This window comes from Gallus gallus, chromosome 2 (genome assembly GCF_016699485.2).
Source record: "Gallus gallus isolate bGalGal1 chromosome 2, bGalGal1.mat.broiler.GRCg7b, whole genome shotgun sequence".
Classification (NCBI taxonomy): domain Eukaryota; kingdom Metazoa; phylum Chordata; class Aves; order Galliformes; family Phasianidae; genus Gallus; species Gallus gallus.
Genome location: NC_052533.1, coordinates 117,004,052 through 117,018,634, shown reverse-complemented (window position 1 = coordinate 117,018,634; position 14,583 = coordinate 117,004,052). Strand labels below are relative to the sequence as shown.

The window sequence follows — 14,583 nt, the reverse complement described above, 5'->3', positions numbered from 1 at the left end:
TGTTAGAGGACTGCTGAGTTTGAATGCCGCCTCAATGGACAAACATTCTGTTCTTATTGATAAATGTTATCTGTATCACCATTGTTCACTTTTCTGTTCATCTTCAAAGCTGGTTTTGGACAACTGCATAATTGAGTCTTCAGAGGAAAAGACAAGTCGAGACTTCTATGTAAGTGGATGAAGAAATGTATGAAGGCAGTACATTTTATGATCTAGGAGTTGAATATGTCACAATGTCCCTGGGAATGTATTAGCAGCAGAACATTGTCTGGATTAACATTAAGTTAGAAAACCATCAACTTGACTTTTAACTACTAATACTGAATGTAAATTTAATACCTCTTCAGTATTTTCTATAGCTGAACAAGCATCCTGGTATAAATTGAAATTGTTCTAACTTGATTTATTCAATAGTTACTCGCCTATAACTGTGCATTTAAAATATATTCACAAAAAAACCCAGCTCAGTTCTTGGAAGACTTTAAAGTCACTTCATCATATGCTAGCAGTCTTCAAACTTTTGTCTGTGTTATTCTCTGCAAAGCCAGTAATTTAATTCTCTTTACTGTTTGACACTGAAAGAAATTTGTATTTATACTTGAAAGCTTGGGAAGAAAGCACTACATTTATTTTAGTGTCTGTAAACTTGGTATGACATGTTATTGACATGGTGTGTCTGTAGATAAATCTCAGATCTTACCAGAAAACGCTAGTGACTGATCTTTGGGCTGCAAATGGCTTTGAAGTCTAGTTTCTGTAATCTTCATGCTTACACACTTTAGCAACTATAACAACAAACCTTTGTAATCTATCAATTTTAATCTAACTGTGTAATTTGTTGCAATCAAACTGAGGATCAGAGGTGGGCTGTGGATATGCCAAAGTAACAGTGACAGACAATAGTGCATATAAAGTGCATGCCTGTCATAAGAAGTACAACTGTTATAAATAATTCAGAATTCGGTGTCTTGTTTTTTGGTGTTTTTTTTTTGTTTTGTTTTGTTTTGTAAATTCTTCTCCAAAATCATAAACAGAAGATTCTGAGGAATCATGAATATTCTACAATTGTGTTATCTTAAAAGCCATACTGGAAATCACCTAATGAATTTTTACACTGGATTGTGTGTACATCATTAGCAGAAAACTTGCAAATTTTCTGTTAGTACACATTTTATTTATATTGTATTATCAATGCCATATAACTTCTAAATACAGGCTTTTCTTTGAAATCATCATTAATGCAAACTCTAGTTACATGAATGATATTTTTAGTATTTTAAGAAGATACGTATATATTTTTTTCTATTGCAAGATAAAATATTCAATATTATGTTACAACCACATTCTGTTTCAATATCATGTTCACAGGCAGACTGACCAACAATTAATAAACATCAGTTTTACAAATACTATGATATGATACACTTTTCTTTTCCTCTCAGGATAAGCTTTTAAAATTCATCATATTATCTCGTCTTTATTGTTCAGATTGAATACAACTTCAGATATCTTCAATGTCCCCTGGCGCTTAACAGGAAATTAAAGGAAGCTGAAGATATTTTCTATGAGCCACTTGCCATTTTAAATGTAAGTATTTTATTTTACTCTGACATAATTCCATACTGCCTTGTTTGAGGTAAAATCAAGGGTTTGTTATATTTTATCATAACATCTCTTCTCCAAAGACTCTAACATTTAGAGTATCTTGGAATGAAGTATGGGTTAAAGTTCATATAGTTTATGAAATACATAGCAATTCTTTCAGGACTAGTTTATTTAAATAATTATGAATGTTTTAAGACGTGTTGAAGCAGGCAGGTAGTATGTCAAGGAAAACCATGCTCCCGTCCTCGTAATGACCATGAGCTGGAAGAAAAGGCATCGAAAAAGCTGACGAGGTTGACTATTTCCATGTGTTGACTGTGAAAAATTTCTGTGCCTAAAACAAGCTTTGCTGTTCTAACACATTGCCAGTTTCTTCTCACTTCTTTTTTTTTTTTTTTTCTTCCTAGAACCATTACAGAGTGATCTTGCTGGTTTACTTTGTTTGCTTTTTTGGGCTTACTGTTGGCAGATGGATTTGGTGTACTTTCTTAAAATAAAGAAATTGCATTTTAGTTAAATGTAGCTAGAAAATCATGATAATTTCACATCTGTAGTTAGCAAAATGTTTACTCCTAAAAACTTAAATAACTAATCAGTCTTCCAGGATTGTCTGCTTCTCTAGCACTCGTTTTTTAAAGCTTGAAATAGACTGAGAGCCGCAGAAGAGAAAGTGGAGGACTTGGTTGGCAGAGAAGACAGAATCATAGCTTTGAATATACAACAGAACTTTGCAGTATCTTACACAGACACTACAGTTTTCATTACACTAATAATCAAGTTAAGAAGGTTGGCTAGCCTGTTTTGTAAGCATGTTACTTAGATAGAGGCAGGTTTGATCCTTGGTACTTTCTTGTTTTGTAGGCCATGGTACGGCACAACCGCATGGAGCTACTTAGTCATCCTGTGTGCAAAGAATATTTGCTAATGAAGTGGTATGTGTATTTTAATGTATATAAAAAAACAATATTACACATCAGGATTAAGTTTATTGTACCTTAGAGTTGTTTAGTAAAATACGCATACTACTGTGGCATTAATGACACCAATATCTTTTGTTTACAGCACTCATAAATGTATAAAGAATATGCTAATGTTTTTGTAAAATGTAACTTAGAATTTAGTAGTGATTCTTTGATATATATGGAAGAAGCAGCCACTGTCATTGCTTCTACATATTTTCTAAAAATATTTAATAGTGTAAAGTTAAAAAGAAATGATGTTTTAGAATGTCTGCTACTGTTCACACAAAGCTCAGTGAACACTGATCACAAAATGTTTGAAAAAATACTTACAATGAAAATGTTATTGGCTATTAAATTTAAATGCATGCTCTTCTAAATTTATCAAGTGTTGTAACATGGAGCATTTTTTACTTTACATTTCAAGGATGGCTTATGGTTTTCGAGCGCATCTAATGAATTTAGGCATTTATTCTCTTGGTTTGATACCGTTGACTCTTCTGGTCACCCACATACAGCCAGGAAGACCTTTGAATGGAACAGAAATCTATGAAGCAAGACCATTAGAGTATGAGGTACTGAGTTTTCTTACTCTTTGCCATATATTTAGAATGGTTATAGGAGGAAGTTATGACTATTTTGAACTGTTTATTATTTATCAACTCTAAATAGAATTGAAGTGTTTATTTTTATCTATTCAGCAGTGACTTCTGATGATAAATTTTAATTATGATTTCTTATTTTCAGTGTCTTCTCTAGAAGCGTAGTGTCTGGTAAATGACTATTTCAGTTTCTTCCATGAAGAGAGGGTTCCTTTAATGTTGAAGAAAAAAGAATAATGTGTTTAACAATAAAGAGATAGCTAACAGTGGATTTTTCAACTTTTCATGTATTTTTATTTTTCAGACAAAATAAACAGATGTTGCTTTTTTATTTTATTTTATTTTTACATAGAAATAGTGATCAACTGTAAAGTCTTTTTGCCTATTCAAATACAGCTTTATTTCCGTGTATTATGTATTACTTTGGGGGAGGTCTCCTTGTGGCCTTCTAGTACTTAAAGGGAGCTTATAAGCAGGAGGGAAACTGACTTTTTACAAGACAATAATAACAATGGGACAAGGGGAAATGGTTTTAAATGTTAAAAGGGAGATTTAGTTTAGGTATTAGGAGGTTCTGTGATTCTGTGAAAGCTTTACTCAGGGGTTGATGAGTCACTGGAACAGTTTGCCCAGAGAAGCTGTAGAAGCCCCATCCCTGGAGGCATTCAAGGCCAGGTTGGATGGGGCCCTGGGCAGCCTGGTCTAGTTTGTTGCAGCTCTGCCTACAGCAAGGAGAGGGGTTGGAACTAGATGATCTTTAAGGTGCCTTTCAACGTAGGCCATCTATGACTCTTAACTCAGGTTAAAGATGTACACCATAATGTGCCAGATATGTATTGCAGAAAACTCGCATGAGGGAAATTAGCTTTACAATTTATTTATTAAAGACAAAATTCACTGTTGTTTTCTATGCCAATATAAGGCATCTCACAATGCAGTTCTTTGCCTATACTCGAAGATAGAGACATCAAAGGGAACAGCCACATAAGGGTGTCAGGATTCCAATTTGTGCACCTTCTAAAGATTCCAGTTGCCATTCCTTATGCTAAATGTGATAATTAAGTTATGGACTGCAGAGTTTATGTTTATATAGAGGCAAAACATACTGAAAAAGTTGCGTAAATATAACAATTCCATTTGCAACTGTTTAACTGGTTAGCAACTGTTTAGCATGGGAATGCTCCAACTTTCATATTTGGTTTGAATTACTTAAACACAATGCAATTGACATGAATTTCACAACAAACATTAGTAAAACAGAACTTTAGCCTGTTAGCTTGCTTCAAATAAACTTAATACTATCTTAATATAACATAAAATAAGGTAGGCAGAACTAAAATAAACATTGTTCATTTAATAATTTCTGATTTGCTTTGTACTCTGTTTTTTATTTCAGGACTCATACTTCACAAGAGTGTGTATGTGTTTAGTTTTAATTATGAGCTTACTGGGAATCTGCAAAGAAATATTTCAGCTCATTCAGCAGGTAAATATATATAGAAGTAGATTCATAACATTAGTTATGCATGGCACTTTATATGATATTAAACTACATCTGACTTTTCTCTAATTACAAGGGAAATATAATTTATTCCTACAAATAAGATTAAAAATGAGAAGAACTTTTAAATACTGTTATTTAATTCAGTCACTTAATGATGAATGACTTGTAAATATGTATCTGTCTCCCTTAAATCCTAGAAACTGAAATATCTGTTGGATTACTCCAATCTACTGGACTGGACAATTTATAGTACAAGCATAATTTTTGTGTCTTCTTTATTTATTAACACACCAGCTCATTTGCAGTGGGAATGTGGAGCAATTGCTGTATACTTGTCTTGGATGAACTTCTTGCTTTATCTTCAGCGGTAACAATTATTTGCATGCTCTGTGATAAATACTTTCAATATTTCCAGATAGTTTACATACCCTAGAGCATAAATGATTGTGTTAGTCCTAATATTTATTTATTTAATCTATGCAAATTTCTAGATTAGGATCTAATGAACTGTATTTTTTTTTTTTTACCTGATAAGCTGTAAAGTATTTTTTGGTGTTTCTCATGTAATCATGTAAAGAATCACGGTGTGATTCCTCTTGTGATGACAAGAGGAGAAAAGTTATTTTGACATTAAGTAATTGTGTATATATTTTTTAAGAATGTCTAGAATTTCACTTAAGAAAAAAGAAAAAAGCAAACAAAAATAATTGACTTCCCTGCACCCCCCTAATAAATACCCCTACAAAAGAAGGGTGTAAGTCACAGGCAGCAACAGGGGAACAGACTATAGTTATATAAATTGAGCGAAAATAATTTCTCTTAGTAGTTTATAGAGTAAGTGGCACATCCCAGGTGTCCACATCATAATGCTCTATTAAAGAATCATGAAACATGAAATAATTTTTTCTGTTGACATTGACTGTGTTTATTTTTTGATTAATTTCAAGAGCATTTTACTGTAGTTGAAATGTTTAAGGATAAGGTTTGTCAGCAAAAGCAATGTCATAAAGATATTACCTCCTTATGATGTTGCCTTTATTGACAAACATTGTTATACACATGTCTGAGCTTAGAAGACTAATGAATGGGCTTGACCTCTGTCCTTTGCTATGTTCTGTGGGCAAAATGGCTATTGAACCTAAGCACTAGAAATCAAATCCCTTGAGTGCTCAACCTTCTTTCTTTTGATAAACTAAATGTTATCCTTCCCTGAATATTGTTCATTTGTTTGTAGACAGTAGTACTTTACAGTTACTGTACACATAATTTTTCTGAGTTAGACCATCTCTTCTCAAAGCAACCTTAGCTATACTGACCTCAGTATCCAGGCTGGATGTGGCTCTGGGCAGCCTGGTCTAGTGGTTGGCGACCCTGCACATAGCAAGAGGGTTGCAACTTGATGATTGTTGTGGTCCTTTTCAACCCAGGCCATTATATGATTCTATGATTCAATAGAACTGTACCAAATAAAACCAAATTTATTTATATTAGGATTAGGTTTGCTTTACTTTCAGCTTATCTTTCTAGAGGTGCACATAATATTTCAGGAGGGAAACCTTGTGAAGGGATTTTCTCACTTGTGCTACTGTTTCAGCATAAAGCAGTCATCTGGTCCCTGAATCTGGCACAAAACATAAATTCCTGAGCTCAGGTTTGGGTGAAAAACTAGATTAGTCTGCTTTCTAACAACGTGTGTTCTGAGATTTGGTTGATGTGTAAGCCAGGAATGGGATAAGCTTGCCAGAGGACAGACTGTGACTTTAAAGCACAACAGTGACTTTAAATAGTGCTATAACTTCAGTGTTTATTTTTTCTTATATTTTCTGTTCGCTTATTGCCTAGATTTGAAAATTATGGCATTTACGTTGTGATGTTCTGGGAAATTCTGAGGACTTTGATTCGGATCGCTGTTGTTTTCTTTTTCCTGATATTGGCCTTTGGACTGAGTTTCTTCGTCCTTTTGGGTTCACAGGTTAGTTGAGTACTGTTGTCATTTCTTTATCATTTTAGATGTTACCTTTGAATAAAGAATTTCCAAAATTATTTACACATTTATAGTTTTGTGGGTTTTTGTTGATTTCTCTATTTCTTCTTTTTCAGCAAACATACAGCACACCACTGCTTTCTGTAATGAAGACATTTGCAATGATGCTGGGAGACATAAATTATCACGATGCATTCCTTGATCCATTACTGAGCAGTGAATTGCCATATCCGTTCCTGAGTTACACTGTTCTGATTATATTTACTTTGCTTATTCCAATCCTTCTTATGAACTTGCTAGTAAGTAAACTGCTTCTTAATATACAAAGTGGTGAAGCACGTGTGTGTGTATGTATGTGTGTGTGTGTGTGTGTATACCTTTACACAGTTGTGCCATACAGAATTTAGAAATGATGTGCAACATTCATTGATAATGTAACAAACAAATATTTTTAGTGACATAAAGTTGCCTTTCCTTTAACTGTTGCAGGATTATCCTGTGTATCTTCAGATGTGTATAACTAAGTAAATGATGAAATTTGCTGAGCTGCAAGATCTTCCCTACTTCTTGTGTTTGGCTCTAGAATAAGCAGGAGCATGGCTTTCTCTTTTTTTAAGGAGTAAAAAAAAAAAAAAAAGCTTCTGCATATATGAAGAGTGCATAAATATCAGAAGAAACTTTTTCTTCTTTGCTGAGGCACAGTCCCTCTGGTCTCTGCTACACTCTGACTTTACACTGACATTAGAAGAAATGTATGAGCTAGGGATTAGTGCTCTGGACTAATGTTCCCCAATTTTGTTCTAACTTCATGTTGAAGAGTGACTCATACAATCCCTGTCCCTCTATTTTTCAGCAGGAAGGAAACGCATATTCAGATTGAAGCTGCAGTATATTATGTTGTCTCTACTGAGACAGTTGGGGAAGGATGATTTTAATAAGTGCTTTGGTAAATACCTGCCCCGTAGACTAGAACTTGTCTTAATTGTTTAATCCCTTATTCTATCTTACCATCATAAACTAACAGTAACAATGATTTTACTTTATTTTTAAAAGAGCCATATCGAAAATCTTCACTGCACACAAAACACTAGCCATCAGTATAAACTACTTGATATGCCTGAAGTGAACAAAATGAATCAGAAAACCAATTCATAGTCAGAAAGGGCAGCCACCAAGTAAATCATCTTCAGCCATATTTAATTGACCATCAATTACTGTTTTTAGGAAATCAGGTTTTTCTCATGAGCTGAGCAATAAAACTCAGACACTTCAGTGCAGGGCTGTTTTTGTGTGTTTGGTTTGTTTAGGTTTTGTGTTTAGATTACTGTTGCCGTGTTATTCAATCAGAAGTCAAGATATATTGTACTCAACGAAAAAATCAATCATGAATCGCAAAATAAGGCATTTTATTCTTAACAGATCTTTTAGGTTTCTTTTTATTACTGCTATGCAGATATTTGGAAGTGAAAAAGCTTGCTACGATTCTTGATATGTGTTTTTCAAATATGCACAAAGGAGTTATGTTTCCAGATTCAAGTGAAGCAAGTTGAACTTCAGAGTCATTTTGTATTTAAATGTCGGATCAAATTACAAAAAAAGAAAAAGAAAAAAAAAAAGAAAAGAAAAATGAAAGAAAAAAAAAGCCCACATTAAAATGTTTCTTGGATCTTTTCTCCTGTGTTGTATTTTTAGATTGGTTTGGCTGTTGGGGACATAGCTGAAGTGCAAAAATACGCCGCTCTCAAAAGGATTGCAATGCAGGTAAGTAGCATACCATGAAAACACAACTATAGGAATTAGCACTGCTAGAAAACTATCCAGATAATTAGGTAATTTATCATCATCATCATCACTAACAACTTAGCATCTCTGCAATGAAAATTTGAATGTGGACATCCTATCCTTACTCTTACTTTCAGTTGTCTGCAGTTATGTACTGAGAAGATACTCTGCAATGCCAGGTATAACTAAAGAACTTAGTAATATTTATAAATGTATTTAGATACCTTAATATATATAAACAGTTAGTAGAACTTGCACTGAAACCGGAAGGAATTTAGTACCCTATATAGTTTTCTTCTTTTTTACTTATTTTTTTTAAGAAACAATAGATTTGGCATATCGTTTTCAAAATTTTTCTTTTTGTTCTTGTAAACTGTCTGTGAAGTCTGATTTTTCCCAAGTGGAAATACACAAATCATACACCTGTCAAATAAAGAATAAATATTACTTCTCACAAGACATTCTTAGAAAATCCCTGTGTGCTTCTGCTTGAAGTCTGTATTTTGAGAAGAACTGAACATTCAGAATGTTCAACCAGGGATCAGCGGCTTTGCACACTTTCCCTGCTGGCTCTGCTTTTTCCAGAGAGTTTTAGAGAAAATCCAGGGCCTGTGCATATAGGAGAGATGTGTGGACAGGCAGAATATCCACAGACAAGAACAACTCAGAAATAATTTCTGCTAGTAGTTGCATAACTTAAAATTGTATTCTGTAACGGCTTAATTCAAACTTAGTTGAAGAACACTTTTTTAGTGTGACATTTCTTCCCAAGAGTTATTTTGCTAGGAATAGAAATGAGTGAAGTAGAAGTATAAGGACAGTTCTAGTGACAATTAATGTTTTCCACATGTTGAGGTGTTTTGTTGCCAAGAGGGAAGGTGGGTATCTTGCAACTTCAGATCTCCGTTGAGCATGTAACCTTTCGTGTGTTTGACTCTAATAGTCTGCAGTAGGCTTATACTGGATATCCCCCCACCCCCCATTTTTTTTTTTAAATAAATATGTATGTTCAGTATTTCTGTAGCATTGTTAATAGATATACATGCTTAGTATTTCTGTAACAATGTGAGAATAAACGGAAAGTTGGCATCTCCCGAGAAGGCACTCATGTAACATACTTGCACTGCTCACAGGAGTATTTTCCTTACAGTTATTCCTTTGGCCTCTTAATCTCTACTTGCTCTGTCGTAACCTGGGAAAAGGGTATAGCACAGTTAAAGGGAAAGATCACTCTCATTATTATTTAGTCTCAAAATCTTTGGCTATTAAAAGTATTCGGGCTTTGAACATTTCTGCTCTGTAACTCTATACTGCAACCCATAGAGTAATGAAATGTTCCAGTCATTACAGAAGTACTAACTCAGATCTAAAACTATTTTAGTTTTAAGAGTGCATAGCTGTGTGGAATAATCAACTCTATGGAAAACTATATACTGCTTTGTCTACATGATATCTCGTGTCTGGACTGTGCGGATCAAATATTATACCAGTGTGTGCTGTGTACATATCCTCTGAGACGTGATGCCTGGTGATTTGAATATACTGACATTGGTTATTTTTGTGTTATGATGTGTCGCTATCTTAAGAGAATATGTCTTATTCTAAATGCAAAATAATGTTTAGGTTAATCTTCACACAAACTTAGAGAAGAAGCTGCCATTTTGGTTCCTAAGTCGAGTGGACCAGGAATCAATCACAGTCTATCCTAACAGACCAAGATACTGTGGATTTATGGTAAGGTTGTGAATATTTGACTCTAGATTTTGTACTAAAATGTTTTATATGATTGACTTAGTTGATACACAGATTGCTGGCAATATTGCATTAGTAAGATTCGATCATTAATTGATATCAGTGATAGCATGACTATCTGATCTTAAAATGACAAATCAGTTTGAGTGCAGCCTAATTTATTCAGCTGTAATTAGTGCTTTGAATTCTCAGTGATAGGTGATGTTATTAGTCAAGTTACAGAAGTTATTCAGACTGAAAAGGTAAGTACTCTCTTCTGTCTTCTTTTTATCTGTTTGTCTACTTTTAATTTCATCTGCTGTTGGTAGACTGAATTTTCTGATTAAGCATATTTGGCAATAGGGATGTTTAATATTCTAAAACTAAGTTTATACCTAAAACTACTTTTAGCATTAGGAATGTGTTGAGGCTGTTACTGTTTACCCATTTGGGATTATATATCTGTTTTCAGATTACAGTACTTTATTTCATTTTGATACCATGTTTTATTTAGAGTGTGTTCCAGTATTGCTTTGGGTGTGAGGACTCTACCACAGATGCACAGAGCACTGATACAACATTAGAGTTGGAAGTTCTGAAGCAGAAATACAGGTATACATGGTTTTATTACTGTAGCAGTATGTAGAGCCCTGTATAACAAAGGTATTGCTGTTTTAAAACAGCGTTCTAAAACTCAATACTTAACACGCAAAGTAAAATTTAATGTATCTATTGTCCTTAAATAAACTCCTCTGGTATGGTAACTTATTTTATATTCTGTAATGTATTTACTTTCAAAAGACTTCTGTGTTAAAGAAGTATGCTTATCCCATGGCAGAGAAAGAGGACGGGCTCATATTCTCATTGCACTGAACTATATTAATAAGGAAAAGGCACTCTCATTTCCACATTAGAGGTTTGTGTATGGAGGTTTTCCAGAGTTATTTTAAACTCACAATTAGTGTAATTCCAACTGGTTTGCAGATGCACACAATCAGTAACTAACTTTGCAGTGGTCAGATGGTAAATCTGCTTTAGATTGTTTCCCCCAAAATGGATTGCTGTCCTGATTCTCCTCCAGACAAATCATTTGTTTCCTAGAGACTAGGAAGAAATCCACTGTATTGAACTTGTCTTACTTGTCTTACCAATATACCCATAGGAACGCTTTCAAAAAAGCCTTCTGTGAATGTACAGCTAGGAGAATCTATTCTCTGCCCCACTCCTTTCTTCACTCCCCCACAAAAAAAAGAAAGCTAACATTTTCTAAAAGTAGACATTTTTGAATGGAATAACTTGTGGCTGTTTCATTACAGAAAGTTGTATTTTCTTCTCTGAAAATTTTGTTCTACTATGTTACCAGTATTTTTTTATTGTCAGCATTCAAAACAGCATTCAGTTCCTGCTGAAGCTAGACACAATCAGCACTGAGTACACACTTTGTACTTGTTTGTTTTGTTTCAATTAATGCTAGTTAATTGCTGCACTGTTTTAATTCTTACGGTACTTGTTTGATTACCACATAGAAAGAACTGTATCTAAGGAAGTCCCAAACTGCTTTTCATAGAGAGCCTTTTCAATCAGTGCGTATCCGTTTTTGTGCTGCAATTTCGTGAGTCTAGATATTCTAAAGAGTAGACTTTCAAAAAAGCCTGCTTTGTAATTTCATGAAGACAGTTTCTGGACATGTTTACTATTTCTTCCATTTTTTCTTAAAAGATAATGTGTTCTGTATGCCTGCTAACTGATGCTCTTTGTATCAATTGTGCTTTGGGTAGCTGTTCTTTGGGTAGCACCAGAGGCATTCAAGGCCAGGTTGGATGGGGTCCTGGGCAGCCTGATCTAGTGGGTGGCAGCCCTGCTCACAGATAGGGGTTGGAGCACGATGGTCTTTAAGATCCCTTCCAACCTAAACCGTTCTGTGATTCTAAAGAAATCAGTAGCAGTCCCGTATGCTGTTAAAGTAGTTGTGAAGTTCACCGGATGACTGTGAGTGCTAACTTGCTGTTGCAAATGTGGTCCTTATTCCTTGCCAGACAACTTAAGTCAGAACTATGAATGGAAATGTTTGGAATTTTACTTTATTTGAGAGTGAGGTTGCTCTTACGTTAAACACGTAATAAGGCATTTTTTTCTCAAGAACCAGAAATTTGTTCTTTAATCTTATTTCTTAAAACCCAGAGAAGTAGCGCAGCTTGAAAAATTAAATGTGCTCCAAATAAAATCCTTCATTAGGAGAGCTGTGAAGTTGAGGACTGTCTATCTGTCATTTGAAACCAAATGACAAAGCTTACTCTATGCATGCTTTTCAAATTGTTTCTTTTTTTTTTCCTTTTAGGCTCAAGGATATATCAACACTGTTGGAAAAGCAACATGACCTCATTAAACTGATTATACAAAAAATGGAGATAGTGTCAGAGGCTGAGGATGAAGACAGCAATGATTTATTTCAGCACAAATTTAGGAAAAGGCAGTTAGAACATAGGAATAGTAAATGGGATACAGTGTTAAAAGCTGTTAAGTCAAATGTGTCTAACCCAAGCACAGAAAAGAGCAGCAGCTTATTGTAGACTTCTATGTGATGTCGTGTTATATTAACATTTTGTTTTTCTTAGGATCAGTTCTCTTAATGCCTGTGCATAATATCAATGTGATGCAGTATTTATTCAAGTAAGAAAACAAGGCCAGATCCAAAAAAGGATGTAGGTGCTCAAAGCAGTATTTAAGGAGATTTAAGACATCTACATCCGAAACTGTGATCCTAAAAGAGGCTGACCAATCAGGAAAGTGCCTAACTCACCCGATGCCAACCTTACTGTCCTTACAGTTCTTGAGGCTTCTATCTAGGTCAGTTCCTGGATTTGGCCCTAATGCTCTTAGTTATCTGCTTAGTAACGTGGGTTTTTTTTTCATTGTTACAATTATTTCTTAGAATTTTAGAATTTTTAGAAGTTCAAACTGCAATTCATCGGATGTTTTGAGAGACCCAATGGGCTTTATGTAGACTACAGCAGGAGTAAAAGACTAACTTGACTGATCCTTCGGAAGCTTTGCTGAGTAAGGACTGCAGGATCAGACCTGAAAGATAAAATAAATAAGATTACAAAGATGCAGTGTAGGATAAGAATAATTTTCTTTTCTGGATAACTATATGCAGTTCTCAGAGAGATCATTTGAACTTGCATGCACATAGTGGTGGTAGAATGACATGCTAAATACTAGTAATTTACCACTTACTGTCCTTATACTGCTAAATGTGATTTTGGCCTTTCTGATATCATAAAAACTGACTTTGTTTCTTTAATCTGCGCTCTGGTTTTGTTGTTCCTTTGCTGGATATTCATTGCATTATGTAATATACAGTAATAGACCAAATGTGGGAATAAACATGAATTAAACTGTCTTCAAGTATCTGGGTATATTTGTTTCAAAAACAGTGGTAATAAACTAATTATGTCTGTATATGGTTACAGTGTTCTGTGGTTTGCTTTTGAATTCAGACAACTTCTTTAACAGTTTAATATACATTAATTCTTCATGTAAGGAACAGTTATGATTCTAGTTTATTTTAAAGCAAGGTAGCAACCAGAAATCGATTCATACTGTGCAAAAAGCAAGATGATCACTGTGGTCCTTTTCAGCCCAGGCCGTTCTATGATTCCATGAAATGTCCAGGTCCTCAGGATAAAGCCGAACTTGAAAAATATTAAACTAACACTAGATGGCAGTGAGTGATAAGATTTTTGAGTAAGTAAACTGAGCCTAAGTACTTAGTTTTAAGTAAAAAGAGTCAAGTGTGGTTACAACAGAAGCAAAGTAGTTGTCATTCACAGTTTTGAAGTTGGAGACTTTCAAGCCTCTGAGCAGAACTCTGATGTGTTTATACGCAGCAGCCTCTCAGGGCAGGATTTTAATCTGTTCTATCTTTCAGCTTACAATTTGAGAAATGTTTTTCTTTTTAATTTTCTCAGGCTTTGCTTCTTCCATTCATTTAGCAGCTGTTACAGTGGAAAATACGGATAACCGTATCCATCTTTCCCATGTGCATGTCCAAAGCTGACCCTGAAAATACTGTATAGTTTGTCTGCATACAGGACAATTTGACGTTGGGAGTTAAGGAACTTCCGTATCTCTGAGTGGTTTTGTTCTATTTTATTTACTGTGACTTAGCCATAGCAGGCTTGCTGCCTGTTGAATAGATATCGGGATCTATCGACATATTATTTTAGGGGTTTCTCCTGGTTTTAGGAGACTCACTCTTAGACTGGCATGGCCATCATAATAGTGTGGCAGAGGAATAATCTTTTCCACTGTGGTGATAGTAGGACTATGCAAACCCAGGGCAGTATGAAAGTTCACAGTGGTTGGGATACATAGAGCACCTGTTAATTCAGCCATCCTTGGGTGCCTGGTGAG

General features: G+C 34.7%; 1 protein-coding gene across 1 annotated transcript in view; it reads left to right on the top strand.

Annotated features, from left to right (window-relative positions):
* Positions 1-13,629, top strand: part of TRPA1 (transient receptor potential cation channel subfamily A member 1) — a 35,074-nt gene extending 21,445 nt beyond the window's left edge. The window contains exons 16-27 of the mRNA NM_001318460.2: positions 110-169; positions 1,489-1,587; positions 2,467-2,537; positions 2,992-3,139; positions 4,563-4,652; positions 4,868-5,037; positions 6,513-6,642; positions 6,771-6,953; positions 8,347-8,415; positions 10,060-10,170; positions 10,682-10,779; positions 12,506-13,629. Of these exons, the coding sequence (NP_001305389.1) occupies positions 110-169; positions 1,489-1,587; positions 2,467-2,537; positions 2,992-3,139; positions 4,563-4,652; positions 4,868-5,037; positions 6,513-6,642; positions 6,771-6,953; positions 8,347-8,415; positions 10,060-10,170; positions 10,682-10,779; positions 12,506-12,737 (1,461 nt within the window). The 3' untranslated portion in view covers positions 12,738-13,629. The remainder of the gene's footprint in view (positions 1-109; positions 170-1,488; positions 1,588-2,466; positions 2,538-2,991; positions 3,140-4,562; positions 4,653-4,867; positions 5,038-6,512; positions 6,643-6,770; positions 6,954-8,346; positions 8,416-10,059; positions 10,171-10,681; positions 10,780-12,505) is intronic.
* Positions 13,630-14,583: the final 954 nt, after the last annotated feature.